The 21,017-nt window shown below is 40.1% G+C and overlaps 1 protein-coding gene across 9 annotated transcripts in view; it reads right to left on the bottom strand.

The window, feature by feature from the left end:
- The window catches only part of CCDC91 (coiled-coil domain containing 91), a 348,558-nt gene that overhangs the window by 101,672 nt on the left and 225,869 nt on the right, over nucleotides 1-21,017 (bottom strand). For all 9 annotated transcript variants that reach the window (XM_054038852.1, XM_054038884.1, XM_054038837.1 and 6 more), the window contains 3 exons: nucleotides 15,841-15,933; nucleotides 15,599-15,667; nucleotides 8,040-8,216 (listed from right to left, as the gene is read on the bottom strand). In XM_054038852.1, the coding sequence (XP_053894827.1) occupies nucleotides 8,040-8,216; nucleotides 15,599-15,667; nucleotides 15,841-15,933 (339 nt within the window). The remainder of the gene's footprint in view (nucleotides 1-8,039; nucleotides 8,217-15,598; nucleotides 15,668-15,840; nucleotides 15,934-21,017) is intronic.

Raw genomic sequence — 21,017 nt, 5'->3', positions numbered from 1 at the left:
TTTTAAATCTAGGGATCAGAAAAGGCCACTGTGTTTGTAATAAACAAGACTGGAAATTTGATTAATAAATCCATAATAATTTTTGGACAAACTTTTAATTTATTGTGTTTTCAACCTTATCCACATGTAGGGCAATGAGGAAAAATATGACAAGACTAATATTACCATTCAGTTGAGACATTTACAGCAGACTTAAACAACAAAAAGGAAAAAAAAGTGCTCTTTTAATGCATGTTCAGTTCCTTATGTATTTCACTATATAGCCTTCATTCATTTATATTGGATGCAGGGTAGGGAAGGGGAGTAGAGGTCCTTCCAGAGATTCAGTCCAAAATTGATTCAGGCTTGCCAAGTCCATTGAAAGAAGCACTCCCTCAAGCACAAGTATAAATACCAATTTAAAAAACAAAGCAAAAAACATTTAGCAGCAGGGAGGTAGCCACTCATTTTCCAGGACTAAGTACTGTATGTCCTAGCCATTTAGTTTTACCTTCTGAGCAACAATATCACACTGGTATTCATAAACTGATGAAATACTTTCAAGCACAGGGAGTACCATCTTAAGAATTTCTAATTAATCAAGTTGTTTCAACCATTAAGACATTTACTGGTTTGCCAATAAAATTACATGGGACTTTCCAAAATAATAAATTATAAATCATAGTTCTGCAAGGAGCTACACTACATGAACCCTCAATAATCTGAACATATTCAGTTGTCTTGATTGCTCAGAGGTTTACTGGGGAGAGACTACAGAGAAGTTCACATTTTTTCCATAAGTTATTTGGCTAACCGTGTTCCAAAATATATTTTCTTCGTATATCTCAGTATATCTCACTTGTGGCTTGGCTGAGTGAAGTACTGCAGCCTCAATTTTCCTGAAATACTTTCCCAGTGCTATGATCTTTGCATTTTGGTCCTTTTGCTCATGTCCAAGAGGAAGCAGATTTTATGTTGGTTCTTTTAGTTATATGCAGACATCAAAACTCTCTTCTCGTCCCTAAATTACCTGCTGTGAGGAATATGGTTGTGGCAGATTCTTTCCCTTAATATTCAGGGTAAACTACTGTGAATTATCCACAATGCAGTATTGCAAATTTGACCTTAAAATTTTAGAAAATGATAGATGGAGATACTTTGCCTTCAGCTCTCTGGGAGGGCTACGAAACTCAAACTATAACATAGACCTGACTTTCCAGGGCTTCAACTTTAATTTTATTTCTATTAATTTCTTCACTATTGTCTTTTATTGGTGTAAGAAAAATTTTGCTCAATTGTTTCATCTATTTCTCTTGTGTTTTCCAAGTCTTAATATCTGAAGTTTCTATGTCCATCTTGCTTGTAATTAGGTTTGCAAATTTGTAAATTCATAGCATTACTTTGCTTATATTACCAACTACACTGCTAAAAGACTGTCACACCCTCCGTACTTTATCCAAAATATTTTGTATAGCCTCATCCTATGTCCCCATATTTTTTTTTGGTCTTCCAAAGTTTCAAGGATAGGGGAGCAGGTAGACCTCTGATAGACACAGAGGGATACTCCCCATCTTCTTCCTGGCTTGGGGAGAAAACCTCCCCACAGCTTCATTACACCATTGAATTCTGTGGTGAGAGCTCCCCCTCCAGTTTCAATCCATTTTAACGACCATAGGCTCCATAACATCCCCATTGCTTTTGTATTAAAAAATGTAATTTTGAATCAAATTGCAGTGGGATAGTTTTCCTGATCTTTTAGGCATTCTTTTTTGTATTGACCCATACTAGAAATATAGTAAACCCTGTTTTCATGGAAGTTGCCAGTGTAAGATGCATATAGTGTACCAAAAATAGAACAAAAATACTGGAGTTATGCCAGCATACATCTAGCCTACTGAGCATATGACTTCCTCGCCCATAATGACTTTTCAATGTGTGGTACAAAGACCATGAGGCCACTGTGCAAACACTACAGTATCTCTGTAATCAAGACTCTACTTATTTTAGGAAGCAGAGCGTCTTCTTCCCATACTGCATTCCAAAAATAAAAAGAATACAGAGAAACTCTCTCCTGAATAAAACAGGTCTCTTTTATAAATCTGATTATCCACCTGGATAACACATGTTTGAAAACTGAAAATCTCAGGATACTTTACTAAAAGGAAACAAACAGTCTCTTGGACTTACTAATACCTTACATCCTCTTGAGATACTGTTACAGAAAAAGCCTGACATTCCCTTGGTGATGTAATATATCTCATTTATCCCTGTCAGATTTATGAGGCCTCAAGGTACAGTATCTCCAGTTCAATATAAAAATCTCAGTTGCCCAAGTGAATATGTTCATGAAAACAAAGCGAGTGTTGATAATGTTTTAATGGTACCCCCCTCCCCAGAAAGGTCCTTTATCATGCTGAAACCAGGTTACATTTTAATAGTTGACTTAATTGTGGAGAACTTTTACTTTAATTTACTATTTTTTATTTGGACACCAAATTATGCTGGTCACCCCAACCAGCTTCCGAGACTGTTGTCAGAGCTATTAGCTGAGGAGAATACATAAATAAAAAAAACGCTATGTAAACTGAGAAGCAGACTCTGATTTCAACTACAGACTCTACACCTCTCTCGAGGTCTGAAACATGGAGAGTAACAATTTAATAGGAGTGAGTTGTGTTAAACAAATTTGCTTTTATTCAATGGGTGTTTAATTTGCATAAAATTATTTAAAAAACACACACAAAACTTTCTTTATGAATCTACAAAAAGATTACATTATTAATGGATCATTTGATGGTGTTGCCTGGGATAGCAGGGGACTGGTCTTGATGAGGTCCCTGCCAGTCCTATGTCCCTTTCTGTCATTACCATTTATGTACACTTTTGTTTTCTTTCTAACCTGCTTAGAAACTAAAGTGAGAATTCATACTAGATGATGCAGCATAAGAACATAAGAATGATCATACTGGGTCAGATTAATGGTCCATTTAGACCAGCATCCTGTCTTCCGACAGGATCTGGTTTCCAGATGCTTCAGAGGGAATAAACAGAACAGAGCCATTATTGAATGATCCATCCTGTTGTCCAGCCCCACTTTCTGGAAGTCTGAGGTTTACAGACACCCAGTGCATGGGGTCAGCTGCCTGACCATCCTGGCTAATAGACATTGATGGACCCATCCTCCACAAATTTACCTAATTCATTTTTGAACCCAGTTATATTTTGGCCTCCACAACATACCATGGCAATAAATTCCACAGGTTGACTCTGCTTGTGGGAAGAAGTACTTCTTTATGTTTGTTTTAAACTTGCTGCCTATTAATTTCATTGGGTGAACCCTCATTCTTGTGTTACATGAAGGGGTAAACAACATTTCACTATTCACTTTCCCCACACCATTCACTGTTTTACAGACCTCTATGATATCCCACCTTTGTCACGTCTTTTCTAAACTGAACAATCCCAGTCTTTTAAATCAGTCCTAACATGGAAGCTGTTCCATACACCTAATAATCTTTGTTGCCTTTTTCTGTACTTTTTATTCCCAATTCTAATATATCTTTTTTAAAATGTGGCCACCAGAACTGCATACAATATTCAATTTTGGGCATACCATGGATTTATATAATGACATTTTTATATTTTCTGTTGTATTATATATCCCCTTTCTAATGGTGTCTAACATTGTTAGCTTTTTTGACTGCCAATGGATATTGAGTAGATTTCTTTCAGAGAACTATCCACAATGACTCCAAGATCTTTCTTGAGTGGTAACAGCTAATTTAGACCCCATCATTTTGTATCTATAGTTGGGATTATGTTTTCCAATGTGCATTACTTTGCACTTATCAGCATTGAATTTCATCTGTCATTCCGTTGCCAATTCACCCCATTTTGTGAGATCCCTTTGTAACTCTTCACAGTCAGCTTTGGACATAACTATCTTGAGTTCAGCAAAACTGGAATCCTAAGTGCTTTATTATTTCTATGTGAAAACTGCAGTGACGTAGCTGAGCTTAGTTTTAGGATATGAGAGAGACAAGGTAGGTGGGTGAGGTAATATCTTTTATTGAACCTACTGCTGCTGGTGGAAGGGACAAGCTTTCGAGCTAGACAGAGCTCTTCTTTAAGTGAAAATTAGCAGTTTGAATAAGTACAGTAACTGACTGACTTTATTTTAGGTTTTCTATGAATTCTTTGAACTTTTGCAACTTCCTCTGAATTCTCTGAATACAATACTTCATACACTTTCAATATAACAACTTTTTGATTTCCTATGTAATAAACTATTTAATCTTCAGTTCCCCATTCAAAACAAAGACAGACAGATACAAGGATCCAGGGCCTTGGTATATTTTTTCCTGAAACCAGTAGTACAACCTTACCAACATAGTTGTACTCTGAAGACTTGAGGTTTATACCCATACTGGATGATCCTCACCACTCAAATTTTACCTCATTAGATTTTCTGGAATTTTACAGATACACCTCTACCCTGATATAACGCTGTCCTCAGGAGCCAAAAAATCTTACCACGTTATAGGTGAAACCGTGTTATATCGAACTTGCTTTGATCTGCCGGAGTGCACAGCCCCGACCTCCTGGAGCGCTGTTTTACCGCGTTATATCCGAATTCGTGTTATATCGGGTCACGTTATATCAGGGTAGGGGTGTACTGCATAGAGCTACTCCCCCTCATATCCAATCTAATACATCTTTCTTATATAGTTTCTACTCCAGTACTACAATATCCCATTGATTTTTGGAGCATTCAAACATGCTTCAGAAATGTCTTATGACAAGGTTCTTTTCCTTTGCCAGACATTCTAGTTAATCTATTTTTCCTTCTAAGCATTTCACATTTGTATATATCTTCTCAGCTTTTAACTTGCCTGGCACTGACTGAAGTTCTTTTTCTTGGTCCTTGGCAGTTTTAAGATAAAACTGAATTCCTGTTTTTCCACTGTTAATCCTGTGTATACACCTAACTGCACAATCTCCTTGGTCTTCATGGCTAGTTGTGGATTTTTCTGGGTTTTTGCTTCTATTGTCTTGCTCTGGGTTAACTTTATGACACCAAAATTTGTTTCAGCCATCCTCTACTTCTAGGTGGATTTTTATCCCACGGGAAGTTTGGGAGATTTACAAATGTCTTCAGCTTCTTGCGTTGTTTTCAGTCATCACTGCTAGGGTCATGCTTCCATGCCATAAAATATCATTCCTACTCACCTTAAATACAGGAGATGTCTATAATGGTTCTTTTTCTTCTATTCTTGCAGTCTATTGTGCTAGAGCAGAAATGCGCCACCTCCTTAACTGACATGCTTCATTTCTCTTCCTTGTAGTTTGCAGTTTGGACCATTTATTCATATTAAATTACAACACAATAAAAATCTCTATGGCTATACGTATCTAGGTTTTTCATATCGCATTCACCACCAGGATATTGAACACCTTCCAAATTTATGAAAAAGTGTATTCAAATATATTTGTATTTCCCAACAGATCGGTTATGTTATTTCTTTCCCTTGCTGTTAATTTCAAAAAGCTAAGCAAAAGAAGTGGGTTTGTCAGTGATATTCATGCTGATCTTTTCTAGTATTGAGTTCTAGATATATGTGCCAGTCACAGAGAAAGTTCTGTCTCCTCCACTTACAAGTCTCACTCTTAAGGCGGACAGTTCCATTGTTCCAAAGGAAGGTAGCTCCTGGCGGAAGTCAACATCACACCAAGTGAGGTAGTATCTAAGGTAACTTAGATGAATCCTTGGTAGGCTTTGAAGAGAAGGACTAAAACTTTGAATTTGACCCAGTATTAATTAGGAATGAAAAAAGTCAGAGTGCTTTGGTACTATACTCTGAGCAGCCTGTAACCAAATAAAAGTGATGTTTTTGTTTATTTTATCAAGCTCAGCAGTTTCTTTCCAGGACACAAAGCATAATAATAAAATCAAGCCTGGAGGTGATGACCCGAACCAATGAGGACGGATGCATGTGAAGCAACATTCAACATAAATATTCTCTCTGTATTGAAAAGATTTAAGGATGTCCTTACTTTACAACAGAGTGTAAACAATTAAATCATATGCCAGTTGTCATCATTTCTTTATCTAGGTCAGGGGCAGGCAAACTTTTTGGCCTGAGGGCCACATTGGGTTTCCAAAATTGAATAGAGGGCCGGTTAGGGGAGGCTGTGCCTCCCCAAACAGCCAGGCGTAGCCCGGCCCCCGACCCCCGCTGCTTCTCGCCCCCTGACAGCCCCCCCGGGACTCCTACCCCATCCATCACCGCCTGCTCCCTGTCCACCCCTGGACTCCCCGCACTGCCCCCCGCCAGCCCATCCAACCCCCCCCTTCCTGACTGCCCCCCCGGGACCCCTACCCCCATTTAACCACTAATGTTCCCCGCCCTCTGACCCCTCCCCATTCACACCCCGCCCCCTGACCACCACCCCGAACTCCCCCGCCCACTTACCGCGCTGCCTGGAGCGCCGCCCAGAGCACTGGATCAGGCTGCGCCTCTGCAGCTGCGCTGCCCGGCCACCCAGAGCATTGCGCCAGCGGCACAGTGAGCTGAGGCTGCAGGGGAGGGGGAGCAACAGGGCAGGGGCCAGGGGCTAGCCTCCCGGGCCAGGAGCTCACGGGCTGGGCCGGATGTAGTTTGCCCTCTGATCTTGGTGCTCACAGATTGTTTATATGTTTTACTATCTTTGAAAGGACTTAAGTGTGGTTATCCTTTGTAAACAGCAATTGCAAGAAAATAAAATTTAGCTTGTATCTGCCGAAAAAATAAAGCATAATGATGGAATAATTTGAATGTCAAATACGGTTCTGCTTCGGAAGCCTGTACTCAGACACATAATGTTAGCAGACTAATTGCCTGTCCTAATAGGTAATCTGCAAGATGTGCCAGATCTACCACTTGACTTTCAGTTGACCAATATGATAAACTAAAGCTCCATCTAACATCTACTGATTATAAACTGTCAATTTAGGTGTGACACACTCAGATTAATTCAGCAGGAAAAATGTTTTTGTTTGACTTCCAGAATTTTATTATAGTGATATTTTATATACTAGTGTTGTTTATCCAAACACATACAAATTATGTACATATAATACAGGAATCACTTTATTTACCAGTTTATTTAATAACATAGCACATAATTTTGCACAACTTTAGGGCAGGAAATGAAGAAGAATACGATATTTAGTTAAACTGAAAGAGGAGAATGTATGTAGGAAAAATGCAGCCTGTTTCTTAACATATGTTCTGTAGACTTGCTGTGACTTGCTAAGTATGTCTATTGCACTTTAAAAGCTAATGTTTTTGTTTTTGCTTATGTAGGGTTTACAAAATCATGGTAAAAAGTTAGAAATTCAACATCTGAATTAAATTCATTTTATTCAAAGTTATTCTTTGGACATTTTGGACCAATATTAAAATAGGATGCCAAAAATCCAGTAGATTTCTTGGCTGCTTACTGAAAAAAAGAGGTTGTTATAATGGACGAGACAACATGGTTTTTGGAAGAATGTATAACCATTATTGCAACATATTTAATTTGTTGTTGCTATTATCTCCTTTAAAGCATGGCTGGGAAAGACTCTGTTTCAACTTGTATAAGTAACGCATACTCAACCCTCATCGGAGCATTAATATTGCTTAAGAATTTCTCTAGAAAAGTTTCACTGTTCACTGTTTTTTTCATCCATCCATTCTCCATTGCTTTCTCTGTCTTCATTCTATATGGTATCTTAGAATAATTGGTGTATAAATAACGAGACACTGGAATTCTAACCCATTGTAAAAGAAAAAAAAATTGATGTTGAATTCTAAGTATAAATAATAACGTAGACCTGACAAAAGACAGACATATTTATGGTAATTAATATGCTGTTAAAGTGCCTAGAACCCTTTACATGTTTTGATAAAAACTTAATGTTTACATTTTTAAAGGATCTAACTAAACATTATGTAGTCATTCAGAGGAGTTTAAACATGGCTTTTGAAACAATAAAAAAACACAAACAGATCTATGAAAAGGTAAAATGTACTCACTTGACTGGTTTTTCTTTGCTCTTGCACAGCCTCCTGCACAGCCTGAGCGATCTTTTCTTTGTCTTTGACACATTCGGCCTGCCATAGCTCTTTTTCTTTTGCATGAATTTTCTCCATGTTTCTCCTTTCCTCTTCGACTGCTTTTAAAATGGCCTCTTGCATTACTTCTTTTTCAATCTTTGAAACAAATAAAGCAAAAGTGAATGACAAAAAATACTGAATGCCTGAATCATTAGAATCATTTCATTTAGAAGGATTGGCAGGCTACGCGATATAAGAACAATAGATATTTTCACTTCTATATCACTAGTGCATATCTGGGCCTAGGATGGTAATGCCCCTCCAAATATTATCATAGCTATTTGTTAGTTAATAAAAATGAGTTGCTGATTGGAGAACTTTGGTAGCAGTGTCTATTCAGCCTGCACATGCTCTGCTTCCCGTGCTCTGCCATTATGCTAGCCAGCGTGCACGGGTGAACCCTCCTCAGTTCCTTCTCTACCACAGAGTCAATGACAAGAAACTCAGAAATAGAGGGGAGGAGGATGGGGAGGAGCGCCCATCTCGAAGAACCATCATTACTGCACAAGGTAACTTCCTCTTCTTTGAATAGTATCAGGGGGTAGCCGTGTTAGTCTGTATCTACAAAAACAACAAGGAGTCTGGTGGCACCTTAAAGACTAACAGATATTTTTGGGCATAAGCTTTCGTGAGTAAAAACCTCACTTCTTCTTTGAATAGTGTCCCTATAGGTGTTCCGCTGTAGGTGACTCCTGAGCAGTGCTCCCCACCGGAGGTTGGGGCTTCGGAGTTGAGTCTGTCATAGATGATAGTACTGAAACTGTCATCTATGGTAGAGTCCCCCAGGATGGCATAGTGTTCTGTGAAGGTATGCGCAGATGCCCAGGTAGCTGCTCGGTAGATTTCTGATATAGAAATACCCTTGGGAGAAGGCGACTGCCAAGGAGACCCATCTCATAGAATGAGTGCATATTGAAGATGGGAGTGTTGTGCTGTGAATTGGGTAACGTAGTTTGATACGGTTAGATACCCATTTGGAGAGTCTTTGAGCTGAAATAGATGTGCCTTTTAACCTATTTGCAATGGAAAGTCTCAGAGGTTTTCTAAAAATTCTTGTCCTGTCCTGACGTTGAGTGTATGGAGGATGGCTTCCCTATTATCCTGATGAAGTTTGGGATAAACGGTCGGAAGGTGAATGATTTGGTTCATGTGAAATGTGAAAGTCACCTTGGGAGTGAACTTCAGATGTAGTCTAAGCGTGACTTTGTCAGGGAAGAACACTGTGAAGGGGCAATGCTCTGTCAGGGCCGCTATCTCCTCTTTCCTTCTTGCAGAGGTGATGGCAATCAGGAATGTCGTTCTCATGGAAAGGTGAGTTAAAGAACAAGAGGCCATGGGTTCAAATGGCAATCTGGTCAGTCCTTTTAACACTAGATTGAGATCCCATTGTGGGGGTAGGATGCCTGGGTTGAGGAAACACATTCACTATGCCTTTGAGAAACCTCTTTGTAGTCGGGTGGGAAAAATTGAGTACCCTTCTATCTGCTGGTAGAAGGTCGCAACTGCTGCTAAGTGTACTTTCAGCAAGTAAATAAATAGAGAGTTCCAATTTCTTGAGAGTCAACAGATAATCTAGGATTACAGGTAGAGGGGCTATATCAAGGGTGACACCTTAGGGCTGGCACCAGATTCAAAATCTAGTATCCATCTGGTAGGTGGGTACAACAGGTAGCTACTTTTCTACTATGTAGTAACACTTTCTGAACATCCTCAGATCTGCAGTATTCTCAGGTTGGGATGGAGAGTGTGCCTCTCATTCTGCGATAGAAGATAAGGAGTGACTGGAAGAGTCATTGGTGGACATAGCTCCAGTTGTGACAGGTAAAGACACCATATCTGTCTGGGACAGGTGAGAGCAATCAGTATGATGTTTGCTTTTTCTTTATTTTCAAGAGAACTTTCAGTAATAGAGGGAAAGGTGTGAAGAAAGCCCTTGTCCACGAGAGGAAGAGAATGTCTTCCATGATGTGCATCCGATCCCTGCTCTGTGGACATTTTTTGTTCTGGTAAGTGGCTAACAAGCTTATTGTCTGTGGCCCCCATTGTCAGAATGTGTCATGGAGTATCATCAAATCTCCCATTTGTGGTCTTGTGGTAATTTGTGGCTAAACTATCCACTGTCATGTTGTGCGCTCCCAGTACATAGGCCGCTGATATTGTGATATATGTGTGCCTTTGATCAGCGGGAGAAAGTAAGCACACATATTTCTGGCCACTCGCAGTTCGAGTAGATTGATGTGAAGGCACATCTCTGATGGAGACCATTTGCCCTGCAGTGTGAGACCGTTGAGATGTATCCTACGAGGGATGCATTGGTGTCAGGAGTAACGATGGGGAAAGCCGAACAAATGGGATTCCCATGCAGTTGTTTTTGGGTCTTTCCACCAATCCAAGGATTGTTTGACCTTGATGGGCATCAATAGTAGTTTGTTTATGTTGTCTCTGTTTGGTCTGTAAACCGAACCATGGTTGAAGGCATCTCATGTCAGTCTGGCATGAGCTATAGCCAATGTACCCACAGCCATATGCCTCAGAAGTTGGAGGCAGTGTCTGGTCGTAATTTGTGGGCTGGATTGCACTGTCTCTAGAAGCATGGAGAGGCTGAGGAATCTGTGATGTGGGAGGAGTGCCCTCGCATTAAAGAGTAAAGGTCGGCTCCTATGAATTCTAGCCTCTGTACAAGAGTTAATGTTGATTTTTGTGCATTGATTTGAAGGCCCAGATTCTAGAATGGATCCAGTGTGGAATGGTGATTCGTTGGGCTTTGCCAAAGGAACATGTGCTTAGAAGACAATCATCCAGGTCAGGATAAATCATAATGCCCTGGGAGTGTAAATGGGCCACCACTACTGCAAGGACCTTGGAGAATACTCTGGGGACCAATGAGAGACCAAAAGGGAGCACTAGTAGGGGTCTTGGTCTAACGTAAATCTGAGGTATCATCTGTGACTCAGTATGATTGAGATGTGGAAATATGCATCTTGAAGATCAAGGGCTGAGAACCAGTCTCCTTTTTCTAACACTGGAATGATTATTGCTATTGTAACCATCTTGAACTTCAGAGCCTTGACAAATTTGTTGAGTACTCTGAGATCTAGGATGGGTCTCCAATCTCCTTTTTTCTTAGGAATCAGGAAGTAGGAAGAATAGATATGCCTCTTAGATGTATGTGCTCTGGCTCTATAGCTCCTCTCCTAATAGGCTCTCGTGAGAAGGGTCTCTGAAGGAGGACGGGGAAGGTGAAATGGATGGAGTACCAATCTCGAATGATCTCCAACAACCACTTGTTGGAGGTTATCCACTCTCAGGTGCTGCGAAATGGGGAGAGACAGCATCCAAAGGGAGGGGTGAGGGTTTCCAGGATCAGGTGATGTTGAAGAGAATGTTCTATGGGCACTTTGACCAACCTGTCAAAACTGTTGCTTTGAGGTGGAAGGTTGAGAGGAAGTGGGTTGCGAACACAATGGTTTCCACCTAGGGAACCTGGACTTTTTTCTCTGAGGTTCATATGACCTCTGAGCTGGATATTGTGATGAGTGGGGTTTAAATGATGGCTGAAGGCTATATTTTCTCTTAAACCCAGGTGTGAAGATCGTGAGGGATTGAAGAGTAGCCCTGGAGTCTTTTAAGGTGTGGAAGGAGGTGTCAGTCTTTTCCACAAACATTTCCCTTTGTCCCTTTAAAAGGAAGGGCCTGTTCAGTCGTTTGAACCTCATTTGGGAAGCTGGATAGGTGAAACCAAGAATCTCGTTTCATCACGATGGCAGTCAAGATGAAACGCGCCGCTGGGTCAGCTGCATCAAGTGCAGACTGGAGAGATGCTTTAGCCACCAGGTGGATTTCATTGACATTGGTCTTCAATTGTTCCTTATGAGAATCTGGGAGCTGCTCAATAAAGGATTTCAGTTTTAAGTAATTCTGATAATTGTATTTTGCCATGCAGAACTGGAGAGTGGTTAAGGAGCATGTTTTCCTGCCAAAAAGATTCCGACCTTCCAGTTCCAGTCATAGGGGGTGAATTTAAATTGGTGTTAGCGGCCCTTTGAATTGACTGCATCCACTAGGATCAACTGGGAGGTGGGTGGGAGAAGAGAAACTCCATATCTTTCACCAGCATGCAATACTTTTTCCTCAGCCCGTTTACATGTTGGTGGGACAGACATGGGGGTCTGCAATATGATTTTGGCTGGGTTCAAGAGTGCCTTGTTAATAGGGAGTGTGACACTGCACCCCATAGTTTTCACAGTGATAATATGATGATATGATTATGGGATAATTCTGATGTATTTTATGCAAGATAGGTCATGTGAGATATCATTGGAAGGGTTATGATTTACTGAATATGATTATCCTTTTTGTATGCATGTATAATTTTTGTATCTGAAGTTAGGAATATTGACAATGTATCTGTATTACAAATGTATTTACACCTGGGGAACGCCCACTAGCAAAAGACTGTCAGTCTAGATGGCTGGCTGGGAAGGGCCCATTCCAGTTAATGAATCATTAGGGAGAACAACAGACCTTAGAAGGATCTTATCTCCCACCTGGGGGGGTCTTCCTGAGGACACAGTGAACAGCCTCTGACTCAGCGCTGCTATGACACTATGGGGTCAGGTGACCAAGTCACCTGTTACTGGACTCCATCTTGGAAAACCAATGTTTTCCACTGACTGGCATGGGAACGAAACTTGGAGACAACGGGCTGCCACCATATGCAAAAGCTATTTAAGGCAGGAGAGCGACATCACTGTGGTTCTTCACTAACTCCCCACCCAGAGAGACTCTGGGAAACATCTGAGGAACAAAGACTGAACTGGGTGTGGAAGTGCTGGACCCAGGCTAAAGGAGTTTTTTAATCTGTGAAAAGAACACCTGGGGTTTTTAAGCTGTTAGCAAGCGCAGCTGGCCACTCAAGAATCTCTGAGGCCTTCTTGAATCATCATTTAGGGTGAGAATCTGATACTCATATCCAATCTCTTTAGTATATTAAGCTTAGATTGGGTTTTTGTTAATTTGCTAGGTAATCTGATTTGATCTGTTTGTATCCCTTATAATCACTTAATCTTTTGTAGTTAATATATTTGTTTTTGTTTTATCAGAAACCAGTGTGTGGGAGTCATACGTTGGGAAAAAAAGCTGTTGTATATTTCCTCTTCACATTGAGGGAGGGGGCAAATGTCATGAGCTTACACTGCATAGATCTCTTTGCAGCATAAGATGGTATAATTTTGGGTTTACACTCCAGATGGGGGGTGTGCACTTGAGCAGCTGGGCAGTTCCTTAGCTGTAACCGCCTCGTGCAGAGCTGATCACAGCAGTTTGTATGTACTGCAGCTGGGTGTGTCCCTACCTGTATGTGTGCTGGAGCCTGGGAGAAGGCTTGGCAGGCTGGTCACAGCAGTACAGTGTAAAGGGAGACCAGTCTGGTGGGTCAAGGGGGGCTCAGTGGTACCCCATTTCCAGGTGGCACCCCAGGGGGAACCCATCACAGTGAATGTGGGCATCATACTGCGGGTGAGAAGAGCACCGGGAGACTGCGTCCTCTTGCTCACTTTCTGAATCTGAGGATGAAAAGGGTGGTGCATGACAACAGGTCGTCGGAGAGTCAAAAGTTCCGAGTGAACTTGGTACCAGGTCCCAAGTACTGAGCAGAGGCGAATATGATGTGTCAGACATCGAAAGTTCTGTCGTGTACTGGAAGGTGTCAATACCAGTGGTGGAGGTCGGTGCTGAGGTGCCTGTTCTGAAGGAGTCGGTGATGTGGACCTGATAGTATGCAGATTGTTGGTGCCTGGTGTGCCACAAGCGATACCAATGTCAATGTCTGTGCCGCAGGAGCCTTCCCCTGAGAGTTCCTTTCTGTTCCCATTGGTTCCTTAAGCAACCCAGCATGCTCTATTGGGACAGTAATGCGAGAGCCTTGGGTTCTGGATTTAGATGGCTTTGGTGCCATCTGTACTGATGATACTGATTGAGCTGGAGATCATTTTCAGCTTGATCAGGGCTCACTGTGGGGACTCATGGCCCTTTTCTTAGAGGCCTTACGTGAGTGGCTCATGGACATCTACTTGGGCTCACCTCCCTTTGAAGTAGAAGGCTGTGGTAAGGTTTCTCACTCTCCATGGGACCGCTGAAGGGCTGCCTCCAAGAGTAGGACTTTGAACCTCAGTTCTCTGTCTTTTCTGGATCTGGGCTTCAGTTGCTGGACCAAACCACACTTCTGTTGGATGTGTTTCTCTCCCAGCCAGCGGTAACACTGAGTGTCCATCAGTCACTGGGATAGATTCTTTGCAACTGAAACACTTCTCGAAGCCCAGAGAGCCGGGGCCTGTCCGGGGGAGGGGGGGTCTCCTGACGGGGGTTGAAGAAAGAACCAAGTCCTTTTCTCCTTTCCTCCCCCCCCCCTTTTTTTTTTGTTAAAAAAGGCAATAGCCAAATAAAAGATAAACGAAGAAGAAAAGAAAAAAGAAGCTTCAAACGTAGCTAACGGGTAACAATTCTAAAGAGGTTAACAATCTGCTAACGAATTTAACTTAAAATAATTTAAAGATATAGGGAAAGATATATTTATTTTAAGTATGAAGAAAAAGAAGTGGCCTAAGAGTGGGATAAAGGCACAGGTGTTCAAGACAGTCTTATTAACCTTCCAGACCCAAACATTAAGTTCCACAGCCTTGAGATTCAAGAAAGTTGACAACTAGCCACAGATATACCACTATCAACCAGAAGACAAATTACATATGTGGATCACAGTTTTCATTGGAGAAAACCAGATGTTTTTGATCCTGTAATAGAGTGGGGTCAAATCAATTGTGCCTGTTTGTTCCTTGACATATGGTGTTACAGATTTTCCCAGAGTCTTAAAAGATAGGTACAGTAATTATTCTGTACATAATGTTACCTGACTTTTGTGCTGGATTATATACCAAGATTTGATATGCAAATATAGCCTAGACAATTATCACCTAATTCCCTCATCGAATAATAATTTTACTGTGTCCAAGGCATTCATGAATGAAAAGCACTAAACAAATCAGACAGAAAAGGTGAAATTTATTTTTTTTATTAAAAACAATATATATTGAATCACTTAGGACAGTTTAAATTGACTAAATTTAATTGAATGAAATATTTTGACAATGCTTTTAGAAATTTTCTACTAAGGATGTATCTATTAGACTATTAACTCACACATAGGCAAATTAATACTAGTGCTATTTTCATTAGTAGAATATAAGAAATTACATTTTGCATCAGCAGTTAGCAGATTTCCATGATAGCCTCTAAATCTCGTAGGAGTCCTCATGATTTGTATAATTATGACCCCTTTTAAACATAGTTGAAATGATATATATTTAGTGGAACTGGACTTTCATGGATCTAGTTTTTGAATCAGAGCCCAATTCCTGAACATGACACTCCTGAATGAAATGCGTGGTATTTATGTTGTATATCTACTATTTAACTAGAATTACCTTAGCAGCAGCTGCCAAAGCTTCTTGACTTCTATTCTCTTGTTCCTCCAAACATTTTTCCAGGGCTTCCTGCAAATAATATGTAAAATAAAGTTGTAACACAGCATATGAGGAGTGGATAGAATTTGGTTCAAACACTCAAAATATTTAGAACCTGACCCCACTCCCATTAAAGTAAATGGCAAAGCTCCTATTGACTTCAGTAGTATAGGATCAAGCACTTGATGTACTCAATGCATTACCTTATGTTTTTGTGATTGTTGCATCAAGGCTGCTTCTACTTTTTGCACTAACACTTCTTTCTCTGTATCCAGCATTTCAAGAAGTCTCTGATGCTATAAGAGAAAATAATCATATTATTGCAACTATAGCCTCGTAGTACCACAAGGAAAAGAAGTTGGTGAAACACTGTTAACTAGACATGAATTTTGCTTAGATGACCAATGGAAAAACTAGAATTGGTTAAACTACATACAGATTAGTTCCTTAATACCAGCAGCAATGAAGGGCACTGCAAGTAACATGAGATATATCTGATAAATTAATAATTTTCTATTATTTTTCCTCAATCTTATGTACACAAAATAAAATAAAAAAAATATATTAATAAGTTGGGTTATGCCACCCAGATAATTATTCTTACAAAACCTATGAACATAGCCATGGCAAAATTACTTGAGTATTCATTTAAATACATATGTGGAATTTAACAAAGTGTACTAACTTTAATTTGAATATAAATCTATGTGAAAGAGAGTAAATATAAATACTCATATGTATACAACCAATTTAGACACCATACAGTTTTAAGGTCAGAAGATGAGAGCAAAAATTGCTGCTTTATTCCAATTTTCTTGTAATTTAAAACATTTTTCAAGGAGACAGTGAATGCTGACAATAAGTGACCAAGTAGTTTATGTCTGCTTATATAATCTGTCATCACTGTTTCTAATTATAATCCTTTCATCTGTTTTTTTTTCAAGAAACCAAGTAAAGCATGCACAAGATGCGGTTTGCCTTTTAAAAAGTCTGAGCTGTTATGGGAATCTAAAAGTTATTAATGGAAAGTATTGATGCCATGTGTATTTGTCAAGACAACTGGCTAGCAAATCAGTAAACCTTAGCACATGCTGTTTAAGTGATGATTATAGTAACTTGAAATCACATGTACAGTATCAGTAAAAAATAACATTTCATAAGATCAAAAACAAATACATGAAATAAATTTATAACACTATACTAGTTAAAATATATAGATTATAAAGCCCTCACCTTGCAAATACATAAACACATGCTTACCTTTAAGCATGATTAGTCTTTTTGACTACATATACTAAAATGTATTATTCCACAGCATGAAATCTACTATCCTTTATTTATGAGTTTCTCTAATATCAGCGTGAAATCTATTTTCAAACTGCAATGGTATTATGAGACATTTTTATATCTGGAGAAGAGAATACAAAAAATGTTGACTGCTTTATAACAAAATAAAATGCAATTTCTGCAGCACAAACATTCAAGAAGGCATTTCTTTGTCAACTTACTTAAAACAGTTCTGAGTGAAGCAGACATATCTAAATGGGAAACACCTGTCCCAGCAGTGAAATTCACAAAGATTATATTTAATGTATAGCATCATAAAAATGTAGGACCAGAAGGGACTCAAATGGTCATCTAGTCCAGTCATCTGCACAGAGACAGGATTACATACTATCTGGACCATCCCTGAGAGGTATTTTTCTAACCTGTTCTTTAAAACCTCCAATGACAGAGATTCCACAACCTCCCTATGTAATTTATAGATTTATGATATGTATTCTAACTTTCACTGCAGGGTCATATTTTCAGATATTATCGCCAGGCTATCTTAAAATATTACTTTTTATTTTTTCCAATAACAAATGCTCAGTATTCAAAATGAAACAATAAGTAGATTTTGTTTATTAGTGTGATGGTGTATACAAACTCCAGCCTGGGTGACAAGGGGTTAAGGAGCTGCTCTGGGCTCAGCCAGCACTGCTCTGCCACACCTACAAGAGACATACAGATGATAGGAGGAGTAAAAGAGAGTACAACAGCTCACTTGTGGGAAGGCCAGGGAAAAGATAGAACCTTTACCTTGCAGCTGCTGAGGAAAGGCCTGAGGGAGAGCAAGATCTTCCCCATCAGCAACTATCTGAAGGTCTCTCTCTGAGGGAAAGTAGGACCTGCTTCTGATAGACTCAAAGAGGAAGGCATTTTCCCTTTACACCCAGTTTATTTGTGTTGATTCACCAAATGTGATTTTTTTTGTTTGTTTGTTTGTTTGTTTTAAGAACTGGAAGGGACCTTAAAAGGTCATCGAGTCCAGCCCCCTGCCTTCACTAGCAGGACCAAGTACTGATTTTGCCCCAGATCCCTAAGTGCCTCCCTCAAGGATTGAACTCACAACTCTGGGTTTAGCAGGCCAATGCACTGAGCTATCCCTCCCACTCCAGGGGTACAGATTACAGCTGAAGGGGACAGAGATGGAACTGACCTAGCTGGAAGGCCCAGGCCTGAGAGAATGCAGCCACCACCCCTACGTGGAGAGAGCACACCATGCCCAGCCACAAAGAAATGCCAAGTGGTGAGCTGATCCCCTCCACGCTTTTCTGGTATAGACTGTGAGATCTGAACTATGGTAGGGTGGTGGGCGTGCCCAGGGAAGGCAGCCTTAAGGCACTCCTGGGTGTCAGACCCTTTTGTCACTCTAACAGGGCCCTGGGATGGAGCCCGGTGTAGTGGGAGGGCCTGTGCTCCTCTACCAAAAGCCCCCTTCTGCAAGTCCAAGTGCCTATGCCCCTGGATACACTGCCCCACAAGCGAAGACCATTTGACAATCTGCTTTATGCTTTCTTAATTGACTACAGTGGGGCTGAAAATAAGTCTTTTTTATGCCCCCCGCCCAAGATGAACTTCTGTTAGTCTGAGTGCATTTAAAAGAACATCTGACTCAAATATAGGGCATGAATCAAAGCCCACTGAAGTCAATGGAAAGACCCTCATTGACTTCAGTGAGCTTCTGACCAGATCCATATAGAAGATTTTCTTGGATACAATAGTCAACTGAGGAAACAACCTCTGATTCATATAATATCTACTGTATATAGAATGGCAAAATTCATTCTTCTAGATGATAATCTCTAGGACAGCATTAAAATCTAAGACAGTTAATTACTGTTTGGCACCAACTGTCATGTTTCAAATACAGAAATACCACAGGTTTTTCTAACAGCATCAGACTGGACCCAAATACATAGAATATTTAAAAAAATAAAAATAAAAATCATTCCTTTGAAATGATACTGAAGTATGCATTGATTCAATTCACTGCATGAGAATTGGAATTTATTGTTCAGAAAACAGTTCCAAGATTACAATCATGCAAGATACCAAGAAAGAAAATAAGAATAGATCTCTATCATAAGAGCAATTTGCACGATACTGATCCTTGAGATGATCTCTGAAAACTAACAACTTTTCCCCCCACAAAAGACCGTGCAAAATTAATCTTTAGAGTGTCCAGTTTGTTACTACCCTGAATTGCTAGTGATTGGCTACTACAGTGACAGGTGGTTTAAAAATACCCACACAGATTTACCAAATTCCACCAATTCTATTCAGATGTAGCAAAACAAAGAAAGAAAATATTAGCAGCCAGTCTAAACAAAGCCTTGTAAATAAAGAATACCAATCTACCTAATAAGTAAGAGAGATTAAACCATGTATGTAAAAAGCTATTGCTCACATGACTTACAATCTTTGATTACAGTAACTGTCTGCCAGTAGCTGGGACTGGACAACACGGTTGGATCATTCTATATTTGTCCTATTCTGTTCATTCCCTCTGAAGCATCTGGCACTGGCTACTGTTGGAAGACAGCATATTGGGCTAGATGGACCACTGGTCTGACCCAGTATGGCCATTCTTATATTCGTATAATTCTATAGAATTCCTGTAAAGTTGGTAAGCTTTGGGGGCTTTTTATGTTGAACATTATTTTTCTCTCCATGTATAAAACACTTAAAAAAAATCATTATCAATCTTTTGTGAATAGAACACTGTGGGGATCATTTTGTACATTAAAATGTCTATATATTGGAAAACACATTACTCTTCTGTATGTACTTGGCGTTCATTCAAAATGCAGATTAATGACAGACAGATTTCATTCAGACTTTATACATTATATATAGAATATTTTTTAAAAATCCCAAAATATTTACATGAGAAATATATCATAACTTCGCCAAAACCAGAAGCTTCTTGTGAATAACTTAGCACATCCTTCCCTATTATAATGTAAATGTTTATTCATGTGGAATAATCCTTCCATTAAATGTTACCTTCATATCTGAACTTCCAGAAATTCATAGATCATCACAAATGTTGCAACAGCTGTCCATACAACCCAGGAAAGCACATTCTCTTGTATTAGAGCTAGAGAAATACCTTACAGAACTGTTTATTTGGCTTCAATGTTTACACTCAGCCAACTAGTTTTCTTTTTCAGGGTAGAAAGAATTTTCAGCTATTAAATTACATAAATTATTTGAAGAGAAATAAGTAATTGGGAAAGGGTTTGCAGAATAAAATACAGCATAGTCTCTTTCTCTGAAGTAGGTCTTGAGGCCACAGAGCTTATATTTCATAATGAGGCTGTATATAATAAAGAGGATGAATATAACAGATTTAATGGAATTAAGGAGAGAGATTACTAACAATAACTATTCTTCTTTGAGAGTCACCTTCATGTCTTCACTTTAGGGGAATATGTCACCACAGGTGTCAAACTGTGGAACTGCCTTGAAAGCTGTGTCTGCTGGGAGGTACACAAAAGCTGTCATGCAAGGGTGATGTTGTTACCCTACTCCAGGGGCGGCCAATATGAGCCTGAGAAGGAGCCAGAATTCACCAATGTACATTGACAAAGAGCCACACTAATATGTTAACAGCCCCCCATTAGCTCCACCCACTCAAACCTGCAGCGCCTCCTGCCCACTGGCAGCCCCACCAATCAGTGCCTCCCGCTCCCTCCCCATGCCTTCCGCCCGTTGAGATCAGCTGTTATGCAGTGCGCAGGAGGCTCTGGTGGGGTGGGGGGAAGAGCGAAGGCATGGCAGGCTCAGGCGAAGGGGTGGAGTGGGCGCAGGGCCTGGGACAGAGCAGGGGGTTGAGTACTGAGCACTCCCTGGCACATTGGAAAGTTAGTATCTATAGCTCCAGCCCCAGAGTCAGTGTCTATGCAAGGAGCTGCATATTAACCTACGAAGAGCCGCATGTGGCTCCGGAGCCACAGGTTGGCCACCCCTGCTCTACTCTATAAAAAGGAGTGTATCTCCCAACCACCTCGGGTTTTTTTCCCCCCGAAGCACAACATCCTGATACATAGAA

Source organism: Malaclemys terrapin, chromosome 1 (genome assembly GCF_027887155.1).
Source record: "Malaclemys terrapin pileata isolate rMalTer1 chromosome 1, rMalTer1.hap1, whole genome shotgun sequence".
Lineage (NCBI taxonomy): Eukaryota > Metazoa > Chordata > Testudines > Emydidae > Malaclemys > Malaclemys terrapin.
The sequence above is the reverse complement of the archived record's forward strand: the minus strand, read 5'-3'. Positions and strand labels throughout refer to the sequence as shown.